General features: G+C 38.7%; 2 protein-coding genes across 11 annotated transcripts in view; one reads left to right on the top strand and one right to left on the bottom strand.

Moving 5' to 3' along the window:
- Positions 1-18,906, top strand: part of PDE7A (phosphodiesterase 7A) — a 600,339-nt gene that overhangs the window by 278,888 nt on the left and 302,545 nt on the right. The gene's annotated exons all lie outside the window — the stretch shown is intronic.
- DNAJC5B (DnaJ heat shock protein family (Hsp40) member C5 beta) overlaps positions 1-18,906 on the bottom strand; it is a 97,566-nt gene that overhangs the window by 30,869 nt on the left and 47,791 nt on the right. For 4 of the 8 annotated variants that reach the window (XM_081503307.1, XM_081503308.1, XM_081503309.1 and 1 more), the window contains one exon: positions 17,780-17,872. The exons of the other annotated variants lie outside the window; for them this stretch is intronic. In XM_081503307.1, the coding sequence (XP_081359433.1) occupies positions 17,780-17,872 (93 nt within the window). The remainder of the gene's footprint in view (positions 1-17,779; positions 17,873-18,906) is intronic. 8 annotated transcript variants of the gene reach the window in all.

The following is an 18,906-nucleotide window of genomic DNA, read 5'->3' on the forward strand; positions in this document are numbered from 1 at the left end:
AAGGAAAGTTATGACCAACCTAGACAGCATATTAAAAAGCAGAGACATTACTTTGCCAACAAAGTTCCATCTAGTCAAGGCTATGGTTTTTCCAGTAGTCATGTATGGGTGTGAGAGTTGGACCATAAAGAAAGCTGAGCGCCAAAGAATTGATGCTTTTGAACTGTGGTGTTGGAGAAGACTCTTGAGAGTCCCTTGGACTTCAAGGAGATCTGACCAGTCCATCCTAAAGGAAATCAGTCCTGGGTGTTCATAGGAAGGACTGATGTTGAAGTTGAAAGTTCAATTCTTTGGCCACCTGATGTGAAGAACTGACTCATTTGAAAAGACCCTGATGCTGGGAAAGATTGAAGGCAGGAGGAGAAGGGGACGACAGAGGATGAGATGGTTGGATGGCATCACCGACTCAATGGACATGAGTTTGAGTAAACTCCAGGAGTTGGTGATGGACAGGAAAGCCTGGCATGCTGCAGTCCAGGGGGTCACAAAGAGTAGGACACGACTGAGTGACTGAACTGAACTAAACAACTGTAAAAGGTCCTTGTCTTGTGTTAAGCTAAGTTCATGAAGTTTTAATGTTGTAGCGATTTACTTAGCGTTAGTGGTCAAGGCTTGGACTATATCTTTACCAGTGCTGTGTAATCTAGCAGACAGATAAATTTTGTCCATAAAAAATTAAAGTTAAGAGAGGACAGGCCTTGTTTGTTGGACAGGTGATGTTATCCTGAATTTGGATCCAGCTCACATTTCTCCAGCTGAAGATTCTTCAGTAGATTTCTTCACATTTTTCGTTTAACTGTAGCATATCCTTGAATGTTGAGGCATGAATGACAATCCACATTACAGTCAGGCTTCCAAGAAGAGTCTGTATGTTGCTTTTTCTCCCAGATGGCCACATTTTTGGTGTGCCCACAAAGTCAAACCTGTAAGTTGCTAGAGTCTGGATTGATGTCCACTGCTTGGATTTCGGGTTGCTCATCTGTAATAGTTACAGCGTCATTTCATAGAGTCTGGGACACTGTGAGAATCTCCATGAAAGACTGAAACATCAGTAGTGTGAAGAGTTTCCAAACTGTTCTTTGGGATGAATTTGTTCCCCATAGTTCTTTGGCATGAATTTGTCAGTTATGCTTCCCTGGTGGCTTAGACAGTAAAGAATCTGCCTGCAATACAGGAGACCTTGGTTCAATCCCTGGGTCAGGAAGATCCCTTGGAGAAAGGAATGGCAGTCCACTCCAGTATTCTTGCCTGGAGAATTCCATGGACAGAGGAGCCTGGCAGGCTATAGTCCATAGGGTCATAAAGAATCGGACAGGACTGAGTGACTAACTTTCACTTTCTTTACCCATAGGGGAAGTCAAGTAGTCAATCCATTGGCTACCGATGAAGAATCTGTATTAATATGACATTCTGTTAAATGTTCTTGTTTTAGAGCCTGATATACTGTGTGTAATTCAGCAAATTGACTTGCTCAGTCACTTAATCCTTGCCGACTCTTTGTGACCCATGGACTGCAGCACGCCAGGCTTCCCTGCCCTTCACTATCTCCCGGAGTTTGTTCAAACTCCTGTCCATTGAGTTGATGATGCAAATTGTTCTTAGTATAATTCTTTTCTGCCTCTGGAAATTTCCTATTCCAGAAACTAAGGTCACTCTTCTGTTGTTTTCACCATAAGCTCCAATTAGCATACAGTTCACTGATACATACATGTAATTTTGTTTCTCCTAGTTGTAGCTTATAGGGTATCTAATCTCTATCCTAAGATAGATTACTGAAATAAGCTTTAGAATAATTCAGTTAAACTTTTCTGCAATAAAACATAACAGAAAGAAACTATCTGGGAAATGGGTCTTGGTCAATATGGATTTCAATTAACAAAACAAGAATTTAATACTCAGTGAAACATAAAAAAATTCTTTATGAGGGCATTAACCTTGAAGCCAGAGAAGGTTTTATTACTTCGAATAAGAAATGAGGTTTGTCAGGGAGCCTGGAAAAGCCAATCGGCCACCTCAGATTTACCATCGCCCTGAGTTTTTAAATAAATATAATTTTAATCATAGACCTTAACATTTCCTTGCAGGTAAACTAATTAAAAAAAAAACTCATCAAATATATTGCTGTTGTTTAGTCACTAAGTTGTTATCCAATTCTTTTGCTACCCTACCCACATGGACTGTAACCTGCCAGGTTCCTCTGTCCATGGGATTTCCCAAGCAAGAACACTGGAGTGGGTTGCCATTTCCTTCTCCAAGCCCTGAGTTTTTTATTTACATCTGTTGTTTGTGTGTGTGTTGCTCAGTCAGACTCTTTACAAACCCGTGGACTATAGCCTGCCAGGCTTCTCTGTCCATGGAATTTCCCAGGCAAGAAGACTGGAGTGGGTTGCCATTTCCTTCTCCAGGGCATCTTCCTGACCCAGAGATCAAACCCGTGTCTCTTGTTTCTCCTGCACTGGCAGGCGGGTTCTTTATCACTGCACCACCTATCATTTACCCATTTTAAATTCCTTGATTTGCGGGTTGACTGTTTGGGGGTTGATTGCTACCTTGACCTAAGTGATCTCTGGTGGCCTTGACTTGCAGTGACTGGAAGCAGGGCTTCAGCCCGGGCCAGAGATTGAGGTCAGGTCGCGGTGAGAGCACCGAATCCTAACCGCTAGCCCAGGGTCAGTGACAAGGCCCTGGCTTCTTGGCTTTGCAGAAAAGAATTCCCACAAAGAAGGGAAAGTAGTGAAATAAGCAAAGTGTTTGTTAGGAGAAAAAGAATACCATATATGTGAATAGGCACATGGGCAGGCTCAGAGAGAGAGTCGCTGAGTCGCTTGTATGGTTTTGATACTAAAATATTTTTCTTAATTTATTGCATATGTAAAAGATTTTTATATACTGATTTTTTTTCTACAAACTTTTTAAGCTCATTTATTAATTTTAAGAAATAGTAGGGTTGTTTGTATTTTCTGTATATACAGTCATATAATTAGCAAATAATGAATTTTTTTTCATTTCAATTCTTATATCATTTACATTTTTCCTTATCTTATTGTACTGGCTAAGACTCCCAGTATAATATCAAGTAAGAGTGACTAAAACAGGGGTTCTTCTTTCCTTCTTTAACTAATTCACTAAGAATGAATGAATATTGAATTTTAATCAAATCTTTTTTCTGCATCTGTTGAGAAGATACGTGTTTTCTTTTTCAATCTATTAATATGATTGATTTCTTAGTGTTAAATGAAACTGATGTTCCTGGGATAAACTTAATTATGTGTTATTTTATTTATTGTTGAACTCAGTTTTCTAATACATGCATTTAATTCTGTCACTTTCCCTCTAAGTACTACTTTAACTACATTCCACAAGTTTTAATATGAAATATTAGCTTCTGTATCTTTTCTACTTTCAGTTGTCATATAATTTTACCCATGAATTATTTTAAATTGTGCCTCCAAATTTTCAAACATAGGGGAATTTTCCAGCTACCTTTTTATTTTTGCTTTTCAACTTGATTTCCCTGCGATGGGAGAACATATTCTATATGATTTAAATCCTTCAAAATTTGAGATTTGCTTTATGTCTCATTACATGTTCAATTTTTATGTGTTTCATGTGTACTTTAAAGAATATGTATTCTGTACTTGTTCAGTGCTTTTTTCATATAAAGACAATAAATTTTCTTTCTAATTCTTTTTGTTCAGATCTTCTGTATTCTTTGCCATTTTATTGTTCTACAAGCAAGGTATAATGAAATCTCCCACTATTTCTGTAGGTTTGCATATTTTTCCTTATAGTTCACTTTTTGCTTTCTGTAGTTTAGGCCATATTCTTTAGAAGCATACAGATTCACAACTGTTATATATTCCTGGTGAACTGAACGTTTATTATGAAATACACACCTCTTTTCTCTAGTAATACTTTTTGTCTTTGATATTATTAAGCTATACCAGCTTTCTTTGGATATGTTTATACATAGAATATACTTTTCTCTTATTTTCAGGTTTCAAATTGGAATACTAAGTAGATGTTATTTTTTAGGTTCTATTTTCAGATGTCTGGAGGATCTTACAAAACTGGGATCATCTTGATCCAATATTAGGACTTGGGACTTTTTCAGTCACCCCGATGGCTCAAAGTACAGTTACAGTCCATGCAAGGGTGGTGTTGCCATTGTCTATTTCTGTGTAATAAGCTACAGTAAAATTTAGTAGCTTAAACCAGTATTTTATTTTTTTGCCTATAATGTTGTCATTGGGTTGGACTGTGTGGGAACAGTTTTTTCTTTGCTCTTTTTGGCTTTGACTGGAACTTCTCAACTGGAACTGAAGGATTTGCTTCCAGGATGGCTTCCCTGACCTGCTGATAAGTTGGTGCTGCCGTGGTGGAAGCTCAGTGAGGGCTGTTGGCTGGGAACTCTGTTCCCCTCTGTGTGGCTTCTCCACATGGCTGGATAAGATGCCTCACATCAAGATGATGTCAGGGTAGTAGTCATACTTCTCAGATGTCGTCAAAAGTAGAAGTTGCTAGGCCTTGTGGTGATTTAGGTAATCCTCGCTTCCATTACATTCTATTAGTTAAATCAGGTCAGAAAGCCAGCCCAAATTCAAGAACGCTACACAAGGATATAAATACCAGGGGATATGGAGGACTACCAAAGTAACTGTGAACCACAGATGATTTACTTCCATTTTGCCCTTTCCCCTGGGCTGCAGCACTTTGGCATCTAAATAGAATTGCCGGATTTCCATTCGTGTAGGGCCAGTGTCCAGGTTTGTTCTCCCTTCTCTGAAGATTGAGTCCCGCTCAACCTCTCAGCTTCTCTTCTCCTATATTGTGACCTAGTCAGCAGCAATATTCTCTTCTTTCAACTGTATGTTAACTCCATAAAGAGCTTTTTACCACTATTATATGAATGAGCCTCTGTGTATAATTTATTGTTTGTTTTTTTTTTTTTTTTTGCTGTAGACTGACACCCATTAGCTCAAAAGCCTGTCAGTGCCAAACTCAAATTTCCATACAATCAGTTGTTTTTTTATCAACTTTTTTGGCCATACTGCAAGACTTGTGGATCTTTGTTCCCCAACCAGGGATTGAACCCAGGGCTTCGGCAGGGAGAGCACAGAGTCCTAATCACTGTACCGCCAAGGAATTCCCTCAGTTAATTTTAAAATAACCCAAACAAGTAGATTGTTAGCCATTTAGAGCCTATATGCTTTACATATTTGCAAGACTCACCCCATGTCTGCTGGCCATTGGTAAGAGAGTCTTGTGGTTGTGAGACTTCAAGCTGCTGTGGCCCTTGGAACTCTCTATACTCAGAGACTCCCCACTCTGCTCCTGAGTGACATGACTTAGATACATAACCCCCTTTCCAGCCTTCTCACCTGGATGTTCCCTTGACCTGCCTTCCGATGGTAACCTCCATGCCATACACCTCTGGGTGGTCTCATGCTGTCAGAGACTTCCCCTCTCATGCAGCCCTGTTCAGGCACCATCCAGTGCAACCTGTTGTGTTACTAGCTCTCATGATTATATCTTTCCCCTTGATCAGCCCCCAAATCTCTCAAACCACCACAACCATTTCAGACATTGGCACTCAGTACAGTTTTCCTCCTTACAAGGCTCTTTAGTATAATAAGCTGCTGAGAGAAAGCTGGAACAAGAGTGTAAGTGGGACTCAAGGAAGCTGGAGCCACTGGGCCACGATTGGTGTAGAGTCAAGGAACAGAATAGTAAAGAATGATGCCAGTACCACCCCTACTGTGTAATTGTTTCCGAAACACCGGCTGCCGTATGATTCAAGTGTATGATTCAAGTACTTTGACTACCCAGGCTTCACCCAGGGCCGTCTGAAGGCCACATTACACAGTGCTATGATTTCCTCATATTTACAGATGGTATATCTGAGCAGCCCACCCCAGCAATTGTTCATGATTTCTCCAATTTTCTGGGATCAGTCACATTCATGATTCAAGACAGGTTGCTTGAGATAACAACGGTTATCTCATTGTGATGATCTGTTTATCTCATTGGAATGATCTGCTAGTGATAATCTGTTTCAGAAAATCAGTCTTTTCTCTCATAACAGGATCACGTTGAGAGTACAGGACTGACCCCTAGTGGCGTTGAAACAGTGATCCCACCATACTTAAAATGATCCTTTGCCGAATTTTTGCTTGACTTCGTGAGGCATTATGCTTGTCGTTTTTCGTTATGAGACTTAAAAAATTCTAAAGTTCAAATGCCAATTGATAGAGCCTTGTTTTAGATAGTTTTCTGATCATTACAGTTCTTTTCTATGACTAATTTTAAGAGCAGCTCTTTACCCTCCTTAATAAAAGAGAATAGACCATAATATTTGTGCAAACACAGTAGATAAAATGTGGCCAATGTTAGAAGTATTTATCTATACCAATCATAAAAATACTACTTTAGGGGAGGAGGACCTGAAGTTCGGACACCAGTGGGCCTCTGACAGACTTCAGCGGGCCACTAAGATTGTGTGCTATATTTAATCCTTTTCCTCCATAGCCCACCACCCCACCCAGGACTTGAGAGCTACATATAATACAGGTTATATTTGTATCTGGCTCAGATACAGAAAATTTCTGGGCCTCTAAGAGGCTTCCCAGGTGCTCAGTGGTAAAGAATCTGCTTGCCAGTGCAGACACAGAAGACATGGGTTTGATCCCTGGGTTGGGAAGGTCCCCTGGAGAAGAAAATGGCAACCCTCTCCAGTATTCTTGCCTGGAGAATTCCATGGACAAAGGAGCCTGGCAGGCTACAGTCCATGGGGTCACAAACAGCTGGACTCAACTAAGCGATTAACACTTATTCTTTTAGACTGTCCATTTCACTGAGTCCGTTTCGTTGACTAGACAAACTCAACCTCATGCATAGTCATACTCTTGTAATGAAACTCAAATCAATTATATTCAATTTCTTAAAAGCTCCGATATCCTGACATACCTCCAGGAAGATATGACACTCTAGCCATCCACTGTTTTCCACTCCTTTCTGGGAGACCAGTATTGCTGGAAAGGATTGCAAAAACATGCAAACCAGGGACAGTAAAGGTACAGAGCTTCCCACCTCAGCTGACCTTTCATGCTGCTTGCCAATCCCGTTGCTTGACCTAAGTTCCCTTTCAAGTCTCCCGTGGCAGGTGTTCAAGCTTTTGCCACTTCTTGATTCCTCTTCCTCATTCCCTCACCCCTCTCCACAAGAAACCTCATTTCCTATTTCAAAGGGATTAAGAGGTCATTAGAAAGAAACTCCTTCTTCACACACTTTTATCTCTATACTTATGCATAACTGCACTCATCTTTGCCCCCTCCTTTTATTTAGAGAAAAGAAGAACCTCTACTTTTTAAAATTAAAATTTCCAGTATATTCTAGAATCTGTTAAACTGTGCACCTTCCTAAATCCTGGTCCATCAGTCATCAATCCCTACCTCCAACTCCAGTATCTTCAATAATGTCTCCATTAGCTCTTTCTCAGCAAGCAAACACACTCATCATTTTTTATAAAAGGAAACTATTTTTTTTTGTCCTCACCTCCCCTTCAAACTATTGGACTGTTAATTATCTCCTCTTTCTCTTCCCTGTGTGTACACATGCTAAGTTGTTTCAGTCGTGTCCGACTCTTGGTAACCCTATGAACTATAGCCTGCCAGGCTCCTCTGTCCATGGAATTTTCCAAGCAAGAATACTGGAATGGATCGCCATTTCCTTCTCCAGGGGATCTTCCTGACCCAGAGATCTAACCCAGGTCTCCTGCATTGCAAGTGGATTCTTTACCACTGAGCCACTGGGGAAGCCCCATTTTTCCTCTGCCTACCAGTTAAATCAGTGGTTTTCAACATCTGGTATTAACAGTCATCTGTGAAGGGGTTTTCTTTTTAAAAACTCATATGTCATGTCATAGATCTTTCTTTCTTTTACTTTCTCTAGAGTTTTTTTTTTTACCTTGCAAAACTGAAATTCTGTATCTATTAAACAACTTCCCAATTCCTCCTTCCTGGAAACCACAATTCTATGTTGTTTCTGTGAGCTTGACTACTTTAGACAGAAATTTGTTTTTGTTTTGTTTAACATATACATGAATTACTAGTTTCAAAGCTATCTAACAGTTTCTCTGCAGCTTTGTTGAAATGCTATTATGCTACTAATTATTTGATGCTTTTTTCCCCCTATGGTAAATAGTTAAGCACATTGTACAATATTAATGGCAAAGCATTATACACATACAACATCAAGTTATGGCAATTTGATCTCTATTAAAACATTTAAGCCTGTTCTTTTTGCTTTTTCATTTTGTATTTTTCTTCAGGACTTAATTCATTTTATAACTGGAAGTTTGTAACTTTGGACCATCTCTACCCACTTTACCCAGCCCCAACATCCACCTCTTGTAACCACCAGTCTGCTGTCTGTATCTATGAGTTTGCGGGGTTTTTTAGATTCTACATTTAAATGAGATCACACATTTTTTGTCTTTGAGTTTTTCACTTAGCATAATGGCCTCAAGGTCTATTCATGTTGTCAGAAACGGCAAGTTTTCTCTCTTTTTCACGGCCGAATAGTATTCTCTGGAATATATACCACATTTTCTTTATCCATTTATCCATTGATGGACACTTTGGTTGTTTCCATGTCTTGACTATTATAAATAGCACTGCAGTTAACATGGGTACAGGTATCCTTTCAAGTTAGTGTTTTTGCTTTCTTTAGATAAATATTGAGAAGTAGAATTGCTGGATCAGATGGTAGTTCTATTTTTAATTTTTTTAAGAACCACTATACTGTTTTCCCTGGTGGCTACACCAATTTTTATTCCCATCAACACTGCACAAGAATTCCCATTTCTCCATGTCCTCACCAACAGTTGTTATTTCTTATCTTTTTGAAAACAGTCCTCCTAACAGGTGTGAGGTGATATTTCCTTATGGTTTTGATTTGCATTTCCCTGATGATTGGTGATGTTGAGCATCCTTCCATGTGCCTGTTGGCCATCTGCATTTCCTCCTTGCAAAAGTGTCTATTCAGTTCTTCCCCCCACTTTTCAATCAGGTTATTTCTTTGATGTTGAGTTGTATGATATATATGCAGTTGTTTTTTAAATCAGGTGGGAAAAAATAGGAATTACAAACAGATTAATTCTGTCTTCCATATTTACCTATGAAGTTACTTTTACTGGTGTCCACTAAGTCTTCATGTGGATTCAAGTTACTGACTAGTGTATTTGCATTTCAGCCTGAAGGACTCCTTTTAAGATTTCTTATAGGGGAAGTCAACTAATGACACAGTTATTTATTTATCTAGAAATGTCTTGATTTCGCTTTCATTTTTGAGGAATTATTTTGGTAAATATAGAATTATTGGTTGATATATATATTTTTTCAGCCTTTGAATATATTGGTCTACTGCCTCCTGGCCTCATAGTTTGTAACGAGAAGTCAATTGTTGATCTCTTTGAGGACTGTTTATAAACGATGATTCATTTTTCTCTCATTGCTTTCAACATACTATTTGGCTTTGAACTGTGGCTTATGAGGTATCTCAGTGAGGATTTTCTTGAGTTTATCTAATTAGAAATTATGGAACTTCTTGGATATGTAGATTAATTTTTTTTTATTTGGAAAGTTTTAGCCATTATTTCTTCAAATATTCTTCTTTCCCCTTTCTCTTTCTCCTCTCCTCTGGGACTTCTATGTATATGCTGGTGTGCATGGTGGTATATGTGGAGAAATTGATCTATCTTCAACTTCATTGGTTCTTCTGCCTGCTGATATCTACTATTAAACTCTCTAGTGAACTTTTCATTTTAGTTTTGGTACTTTTCAGCTAACTCTGGAATTTCTATTTTTGTTCATTTATATAATTTTTGTTATTTTATTAATATTCAGTATGTGATGAGATACCATTTTCATCTTTCCTTTAGTTCTTCAGATATGATTTTCTTTATCCTTTGACATATTAGCTTATTTAAAGTCTTTGTCTAACATGTCCAAATTTGGAGCTTTCTCAGGGACAGTTGCTATTGATTATTTTTCACCCTGCATATGGGCCTTATTATCTTGCTTTTTGTTTTTGCATGGCTCATAATATTTTGTTTTGAAAATATTGACATTTTGAATAATATATTCTGGCAACTGTACATATCAGATTCTCTCCTTTCTCTATGGTTTTCAGTTGTTTCTTGTAGTTGTTGTTTAGTAATATTTCTGATCTAGTTTTATAAAGTCTGTATTCTTAGTCAAGTGTGGCCGCTGAAGTCTGTTCCATTAGCTTGATGGTCAGCTAAGGATTAAACAGATTTTCTTACACATTTGGAATCAAAAATCACCCAGTCTTTGCAGATGGGCTCTGTGTGTGTGTGTGTGTGTGTGTGTGTATTAGGACACACCTTTAGCACTCAGCTAGGCAGTTGACAACTGTGCCTTATAATAGCCTTCACTTACTGCTTGCACACCTCTTCAAGGTCAGCCAGAAGTGGGAGCCTAGGGCTTTCTTGGGTCTTTTCTGAGCATATGCAGAGACCTGAGCATGAAAGTAGTTTATAGATTCCCAGAAATATGTCAGAGCTTTCCAAAGCCCTTCTTCCCCAAAGTGTCTCATTCCCCAGCCTTTCCTCTGAAGTTTCTTTAGTGAGTCGACTGTTACCCAACTGTTATCATTACCTCAGGCAGCAACTACAAATTTGCCGGTAAATGTTTTCAACAAATCCCCACCCCCTTTCATGGCGACTTTAGCACTGGATAAGTTTTGATTTAGGTGAGATAAAACAAACCTCTTAAATAGGTCTTCCAGAAAGCCACCAGACAGATCACCCAATGACAATTATTTGCAAATGAAGTCCTTCCTGCTTCTTCTAGTACCAGGAGTACCATGAATGCAGGCAGTTTATTTTCAAGGTTACAGCTGAGCTCAGGAGCAAGTTGTGGGACTAGGATAATTTAAAATGCCATGAAATTCACTGTTCTTACCATGATTCAACTTAATTAAAAATAAGTACACCCCAGTTGCCACAAGCTTTTGTACAGTTTCCAGATTCTGAAAAGGTTGATTCTAATAGTTTTGATAGTTGAAAAATCTTTCAGATTTTTAGTTGTTTTTATTGTGGAGTAGACTTTAGGAGTCCCTTATTCAACTATTTTCATTGATATCATCACTTATCAATAGTTTTAATACATATATGAATTTCAGTAAAATGTATTTTTAAAGTTTATAGAAAGCATTTCTTTAAAAGTATACTTTTATGCTTTATGCTTCTGTTTCAAGAATACTGATAGACATAAAGCAAATTGAAGGAACATTTTGGTACCTAAAAGATGTAGCAATGTCCAATGAGGTAAACAATGTTAGTTTTGTACCTCATACCCTTGCTTTCACATTTATGTCTATTTAATTTCTTTCAATTGCTATATTACGTTTTTTGGCTTGAGGGCCATTGCTCAAGCACCCAGGAAAACAAGCATAGCTTTTTCATACTGATATATTCATTTATACTTTTCATGCATGTATTTATTTGTACTTAGTCACTCAGTCGTGTCCTACTCTTTATGGCCCCATGGACCATAGCCTGCCAGGCTCCTCTGTCCATGGAATTTTCCAGGCAAGAATACTGACATGGGTTACCACTTCCTATTCCAAGGGATCTTTCCCACCTAGGTATAGAACCCACATCTCCTGCATTGCAGGTGGATTCTTTTACTGCTGAACAACAGGGAAGCCAGTGTAAATTGTCCTAAAATTGGTGTAATTTGTCCTAAAATTAAGACTGCATTAAGTTTCTTATGGAAGACTTCTCTAATCCTTGGTTCGCATCAGCTTTGTTATATACTCTCATGGAACCATCCTTTTTTCCTTTAGATCTCCTTATCTTATCAGTAATTATACACTCATTTTTGTCATCATTTGATTAATTCTTGTCTCCTCCATTAGGTTACATGAGATCAGTGACCATGGTTTGCTTAGAATTGTACCCCCAGAACCTACCATAATGCCTGAAACAGAAATGAATAATGGCATGAAGCATTCACTTATATTAAATGATTAATATGAATTCTATGCTCAAATTAATCTATTCCCCTGCACCACAACTTCCCTTGTTTTGCTTGTTGTTTGATATGTATCTTTTAAGCCTTACTAAATCTAACTCTTTATAGGTTAACCTCTTTAAATGGCACAAAATTTGTATTTACAGATATGCATCAGTTAGAGAAAGAAATGGCATTAGAGAAAAAGACATTAGAGAAAGAAATGGCAACCCACTCCAGTATTCTTGCCTGGGAAATCCCATGGACAGCAGAGCCTGGTGGGTTATAGGGGGTCACAAGAGTCAGACACAACTTAGTGACTAAACCACTACTACCATCAGTAGACATAGATACAGAAATGAGTTCAATTCAGTCACTCAGTCATATCCAACTCTTTGAGACCCCATGGACTGCAGCATGCCAGGCTTCCCTGTCCATCACCAACTCCCAGAGTTTTCTCAAACTTATGTCTATTGAGTCGGTGATGTCATCCAACCATCTCATCCTCTGTTGTCCCCTTCTCCTCCTACCTTCACTCTTTCCCAGCATCAGGGTCTTTTCCAATGCGTCAGTTCTTCACATCAGATGGTCAAAGTATTGGAGCTTCAGCATCAGTCCTTCCAATGAATATTCAGAATTTCCTTTAGGAAAACTCTGATTTCCTTTAGGGCTGGCTGGTTTGATCTCCTTGCTGTCTGAGGGACTCTCAAGAGTCTTCTCCAACACTACAATTCAAAAGCATCAGTTCTTTGGCACTCAGCTTTCTTTATGGTTCAACTCTGACATCCATACTTGACTACTAGAAAAACTATAGCTTTAATTATACAGACCTTTGTCAGTAAAGTAATGACTCTGCTTTTTAATATGCTGTCTAGGTCGGTCATAGCTTTTCTTCCAGGGAGCAAGCGTCTTTTAATTTCATGGCTGTAGTCATCATCTGCAGTGATTTTGGAGCCCAAGAAAATAAAGTCTCTCACTGTTTCCATTGTTTCCCCATCTATTTGTCATGAAGTGATGGGACAAGATGCCGTGATCTTAGTTTCTTGAATGTTGAGTTTTAAGTCAGCTTTTTCACTCTCCTCTTTCACTTTCATCAAGAGGTTCTTTAGTTCCTCTTTGCTTTCTGCCATAAGGGTGGTGTCATCTGCATATCTGAGGTTATTGATATTTCTCCCTGCAATCTTGATTCCAGCTTGTGCTTCATCCAGCCTGGCATTTCACATGATGTACTCTGCATATAAGTGAAATAAGCAAGGTGACAATATATAGCCTTAACGTACTCCTTTTCCTATTTGGAACCAGTTTGTTGTTCCATGTTCAGTTCTAACTGTTGCCTCTTGACCTGCATACAGATTTCTTAGGAGGCAGGTCAGGTGGTCTGGTATTCCTATCTCTTTAAGAATTTTCCATAGTTTGTTTCAATCCACACAGTCAAAGGCGTTAGTGTAGTCAATGAAGCAGAAGTAGATGTTTCTCTGGAACTCTCTTGCTTTTTCTATGATCCAACAGATGATGGCAGTTTGATCTCTGATTCTTCTACCTTTTCTAAAACCAGCTTAAATACCTGGAAGTTCTCATTTCCGGTACTTTTGAAGCCTGGCATGGAGAATTTTGAGCATTACTTTGCTAGTGTGTGAGATGAGTGCAATTGTGTGGTAGTTTGAGCATTCTTTGGCATTGCCTTTCTTTGGGATTGGAATGAAATCTGACCTTTTCCAGTCCTGTGGCCACTGCTGAGTTTTCCAAATTTGCTGACATATTGAGTGAAGCACTTTCACAGCATCATCTTTTAGGATCTGAAATAGCTCAGCTGGTATTCCATCATGGTGAGAGAGGAATATGTATATTCCTCTCTCACAATATAATAAGTATTCAAAAGTAAATAGATATTGAGTGAATGAGTGAGTAGGGAAAGAAATCATTGATCATAATGATTCTAGAGCCCAGGAATAATCGAAATAGATGCTTCATGAAGAATGAAGAGGAGCAAGTTAGTTCAACTTGATCAAGTTAGATCAAGTTCAACTAAGAGGAAGAACTAAGAGGATCTGCTACAGGAGAAGGGAAGTTCTTACTGACCTGGAGGATCACTCTGGCATAGCCTCATCTACTCTTCTTTTCAGTGGAAGGTTTTAGAACTCAGGAAGCAAATTAGTGCTTGATAGAGATTAATTTCAATTTATTTTGTGAGCTTGAATCATCACTTTGCCTTGTAAATATTTACAATTCTTCTATTAGCTATGCACTCCCCTGACATTTACACTTTATTCATAAGCACCTCTGTTATGACCTGTAATTGCTGATAAAGATGGGTAAAAGCACCACGTATTGGGGTTGCCACAGATCGCTATGGAAATGACAAACTTTCCTGCCTCTTGTGAAAACACCATTTGCCTCACTTGGTCTAGGCTGAAGCAACTCACCTCTTCAGAGGTGGAAGACAAACAATTTCCAGAAGGTTCCATGTGAAGTTGAATGAAACAGAAGAATCAGCTGAGTCCCTGCTACCTAGATTTTGCCACCAAGATTCTGGTACCTTGTCTACAAGGAGAAATTAAGCTCATCCATGGACAAAGAGACCCAGGTGCTAACATACAAATGATTCATTCTGATTCTGTGGTTCTCTGAGGACTTAAGAAAGAGCTCAGTCTTTGTCTGATTTCTCCTTCAGTTGGCCAACCATATGTTAGGCTCTTGTACCATAAACACTAGGGAAACCAATCAGCCTTCTTTTTGACCATCTTAAGTTTGCTTTTATCTAACTTCATATCAGTGAAGTTAGTACACATGTAGTAACTTCACATCAGTGTAATTAAAAACTAACATTTAAGTTATAGATGAGATTGTTAATACTTAAGACTTAGATTCTCTAAATTGCACAGCTGGCTCTATTTTCTAGTTTTCCATTCACTATTGTCTGTCTCCTCCTTCACCAGCTTCCTAACTCAAAAATGTTGTTGGTTCAGAGATGCTGCTTAAATTAGACAAGAAGGAAAAGCATATCTGTTTAAAGCTACAGCAAATATGAGAAAGATGGGTAAATGCTTAACCATTCGGGTATATCTGAACTTTAAAAGATTAACTCAAGTAAGTCTTCTTCAGACAGCATGAAAAAGGGGGAGTAAAGACTTTTAGGCAGTGGGAGAATGGGAGGAAATCTTTCTTCATCTTATGAAACCCTGTTGGGATCAAGTGACATGACCCAGCTATGGGAAAATAGGATTAAATAAAGCTTAGACTTCAAACTCCTTGGAATTATGGTGACTGAGATGGTAAAGAATCTGCCTGCAATGATCTGAGTTTGATCCCTGGGTTGGGAAGATCCCCTGGAGAAGGAAATGGCAACCCACTCCAGTATGCTTGCCTGGAGAATTCCATGGACATAGGAGCTATAGTCCATAGGGTTGCAAAGAGTCAGACACAACTGAGTGACTAACACTTTTTTTCATTTTTTCAGACTTCAAACTCTTAGGAGTTATTACACTCTGTGATACCAAAAGCAGATTTATTTCATAATGAAGGCCCTGGATAAGACTCATGGCACAAACCTGAAACTACCACAACATTGTTAATTGGCTATACCCCCAATACAAAGTAAAAAGTTCAAAGTTTGGGGAAAAAAAGACTCATAGCATGAGTCTCATTCCGTGATGTGGCATTTTTGACATGGTACAGAAACTCACGTTATGCTAGATAAATGGATTTTGAACAGTAGCACCAAATAGCAGGATAATTTCAGACGTTTAAGGATAATGAGAGTATCTGTCCATTCATAATAGTACCTGATACTTTCACTGTGCTTTTCCACAAAGTGCTCCATGCACTTTGAAAAAGTGATCTCTCACAAAATCTCAGTGAAGCAAGAGCTTTGGCACATTGTGGATTGACACAGTAGGAACCTTCCTCTTGTCATACTCCTTGATGTCCTTTGAGAGAGTTGGGGGCTCCAATTTATCAGGTGACTAACGAACCATGATTGTACTCATAATGCAGGAAAAACAATAATATGGGGAAAAGAGATGGTTTAGTCACAGAAAATTTCTAGGATAAAGATTTCTAAATAGACCTAGAAAGGGACTGAGAGAGATCTGTGAGGCTTCTGTCTATGATACCCTCTTAAAAATTAAGAACTAAAGATATTGATAATTTCCCATCCAGCTCTGTACCCCCTCTTTGAGAACATTACCACTTCTCCTTCCCATGGAGTTGGATCCCACAGTCCTTGCCAAGTGGAGTGGGGATTTGTGATTCCAGATCTCTAGTCTGAGCCAGGCATACATGGGTGAGCATCTGACCTAGCTGAGTCCATTGGCTACTTGCTCAGGAATTGAGAATTGGGACCTAGCAAAGCTGACAAGTGGATAAGAACCAAAATAGTTCTCCTCTTCCCACCTCTGTCTACCTTTATGGGACTATGGAAAACGTTATGTTTCCTTCTCTGAGAAACTCTATGTTGGTTTAAAAAGGAAGCCTTGATGGAAAACAGCCTAAATATCTATTGACAGAGAAATGATTCATTCACCCTACGGCTATACAGCACTGTGAAAACAATGAAACTTTTTTATGAACTGATCATTTCTTAGAATGATCTCCAAGATATATTAGAAAAGAATGCAACACACAAGATAGGAATGATAGTACACCACCATTTGTTTAACAAGAAAGGGAAAATTTAACATACTTAGACCATTTACATTTAATATAATTACTAATTCATAAGTCTGTCATTTTACTATTTGATTTCTGCTTGTTTCCTCTATTTCTCATTCCCCTTTTCTTGTCTTCCTGGGGGCTATTTGAACATTTTTAAGGATTCCATCTTGATTTACTTGTAGTTTTTTTTGGAGTGTATTAATTTGTGTACTCTTTTTAGTGGTTGGGTATATATTTATCACAGTCTACTGATAACAGTGTTTTACCAATTTGAGTGATGTGCAGAAGCTTTACTCCCATTTAGATCCCATTATCCTCTCCACTTTAAATGTCATTGTCTTGAATATCAGATGGTGCTATAAAATTTTTATGGGCTTCTCTGGTAGCTCAGATGGTAAAGAATCTGCCTGCAATGCAGGAGACCTGGGATCGATCCCTGGGTTGGGAAGATCTCCTGGAGGAGGGCATGGCAACCCACTCCAGCATTCTTGCCTGGAGAATCACATGGACATAGGAGCCTGGCAAACTACAGTCCATGGGGTCGCAAAGAGTTGGACACAACTGAATGACTAAGCACACATAATTTTTATACCAATCATCATGTATAATTTAAAACACTTATGAGGAGGATAGTAAATTGTATTTACCCATATTTCTGTAGTCTCTGGGGTTGCAAACAGTCGGACTGAGTGACTGAACAACAATAATATTTCTGTGTCCTTCTTGTTCTTTCTTTCTTTCAGATCCAAGATTCCTTCTTTTATCATTTTCTTTCTTTTGAAGAACACCCTTTAGCCATTGTTTGAGTAGATCTGCTAGTGATTAATTGTTTTAGTTTTCCTTAATCTGAGAATGTCTTTCTTTCCCCTTAATTCCTGAAGTATGAAATGGGAAAGACTAGAGATATCTTCAAGAAAATTAGAGATACCAAAGGAACATTTCATGCAAAAATGGACACAATACAGGACAGAAATGGTATGGACCTAACAGAAGCAGAAGAGATTAAGAAGAGGTGGGAAGAATACACAGAAGAACTATACAAAAAGGATTTTCACAACCCAGATAATCACAATGGTATGATCACTCACCTAGAGCCAGACATCCTGGAATGTAAAGTCAAGTGGGCCTTAGGAAGCATCACCATGAACAAAGCCAGTGGAGGTGATGGAATTCCAGTTGAGCTATTTCAAATAAAAGATGATACTGTGAAAGTGCTGCACTCAATATGCCAGCAAATTTGGAAAACTCAGCAGTGGCTACAGGAACGGAAAAGGTCAGCTTTCATTCCAATCCCAAATAAAAGCAATGCCAAAGAATGCTCAAACTACCACACAGTTGCATTCATCTCACACACTAGTAAAATAATGCTCAAAATTTTCCAAGCCAGGCTTCAACAGTACATGAACTGTGAATTTCCAAATATTCAAGCTGGATTTAGAAAAGGCAGAGGAACCAGAAATCAAATTGCCAACATCTGTTGGATCATCAAAAAAGCAAGAGAATTCCCCCCAAAATCTAATTCTGCTTTATTGATTATGCCAAAGCCTTTGATTGTGTGGATCACAACAAACTGTGGAAAATTCTTCAAGAGATGGGATAACCAGACCACCTGATCTGCCTCTTGAGAAATCTGTATGCAGGTCAGGAAGCAACAGTTAGATCTGCACATGGAACAACAGACTGGTTACAAATAGGAAAAGGAGTACATCAAGGCTGTATATTGTCACCCTGCTTATTTAACTTAAATGCAGAGTACATCATGAGAAACGCTGGGCTGGATGAAGCACAAGCTGGAATCAAGATTGCAGAGAGAAATATCAATAACCTCAGATATGCAGATGACACCACCCATATGGCAGAAAGCAAAGAGGAACTAAAGAACCTCTTGATGAAAGTGAAAGAGGAGAGTGAAAAAGTTGGCTTAAAACTCAACATTCAGAAAACTAAGATCATGGCATCCGGTCCCATCACTTCATGGCAAATAGATGGGGAAACAGTGGAAACAGTGACAGACTTTATTATTTTGGGCTCCAAAATCACTGCAGATGGTGATGACTGCAGCCATGAAATTAAAAGACGCTTGCTTCCTGGAAGAAAATCTATGACCAACCTAGACAGCATATTAAAAAGCAGAGACATTACGTTGCCAACAAAGGTCCGTCTAGTCAAAGCTATGGTTTTTCCAGTAGTCATGTATGGATGTGAGAGTTGAACT

The sequence above is a fragment of the Giraffa tippelskirchi genome, chromosome 6 (assembly GCF_054371585.1).
Source record: "Giraffa tippelskirchi isolate mGirTip1 chromosome 6, T2T-mGirTip1v1.2.pri, whole genome shotgun sequence".
NCBI lineage: Eukaryota > Metazoa > Chordata > Mammalia > Artiodactyla > Giraffidae > Giraffa > Giraffa tippelskirchi.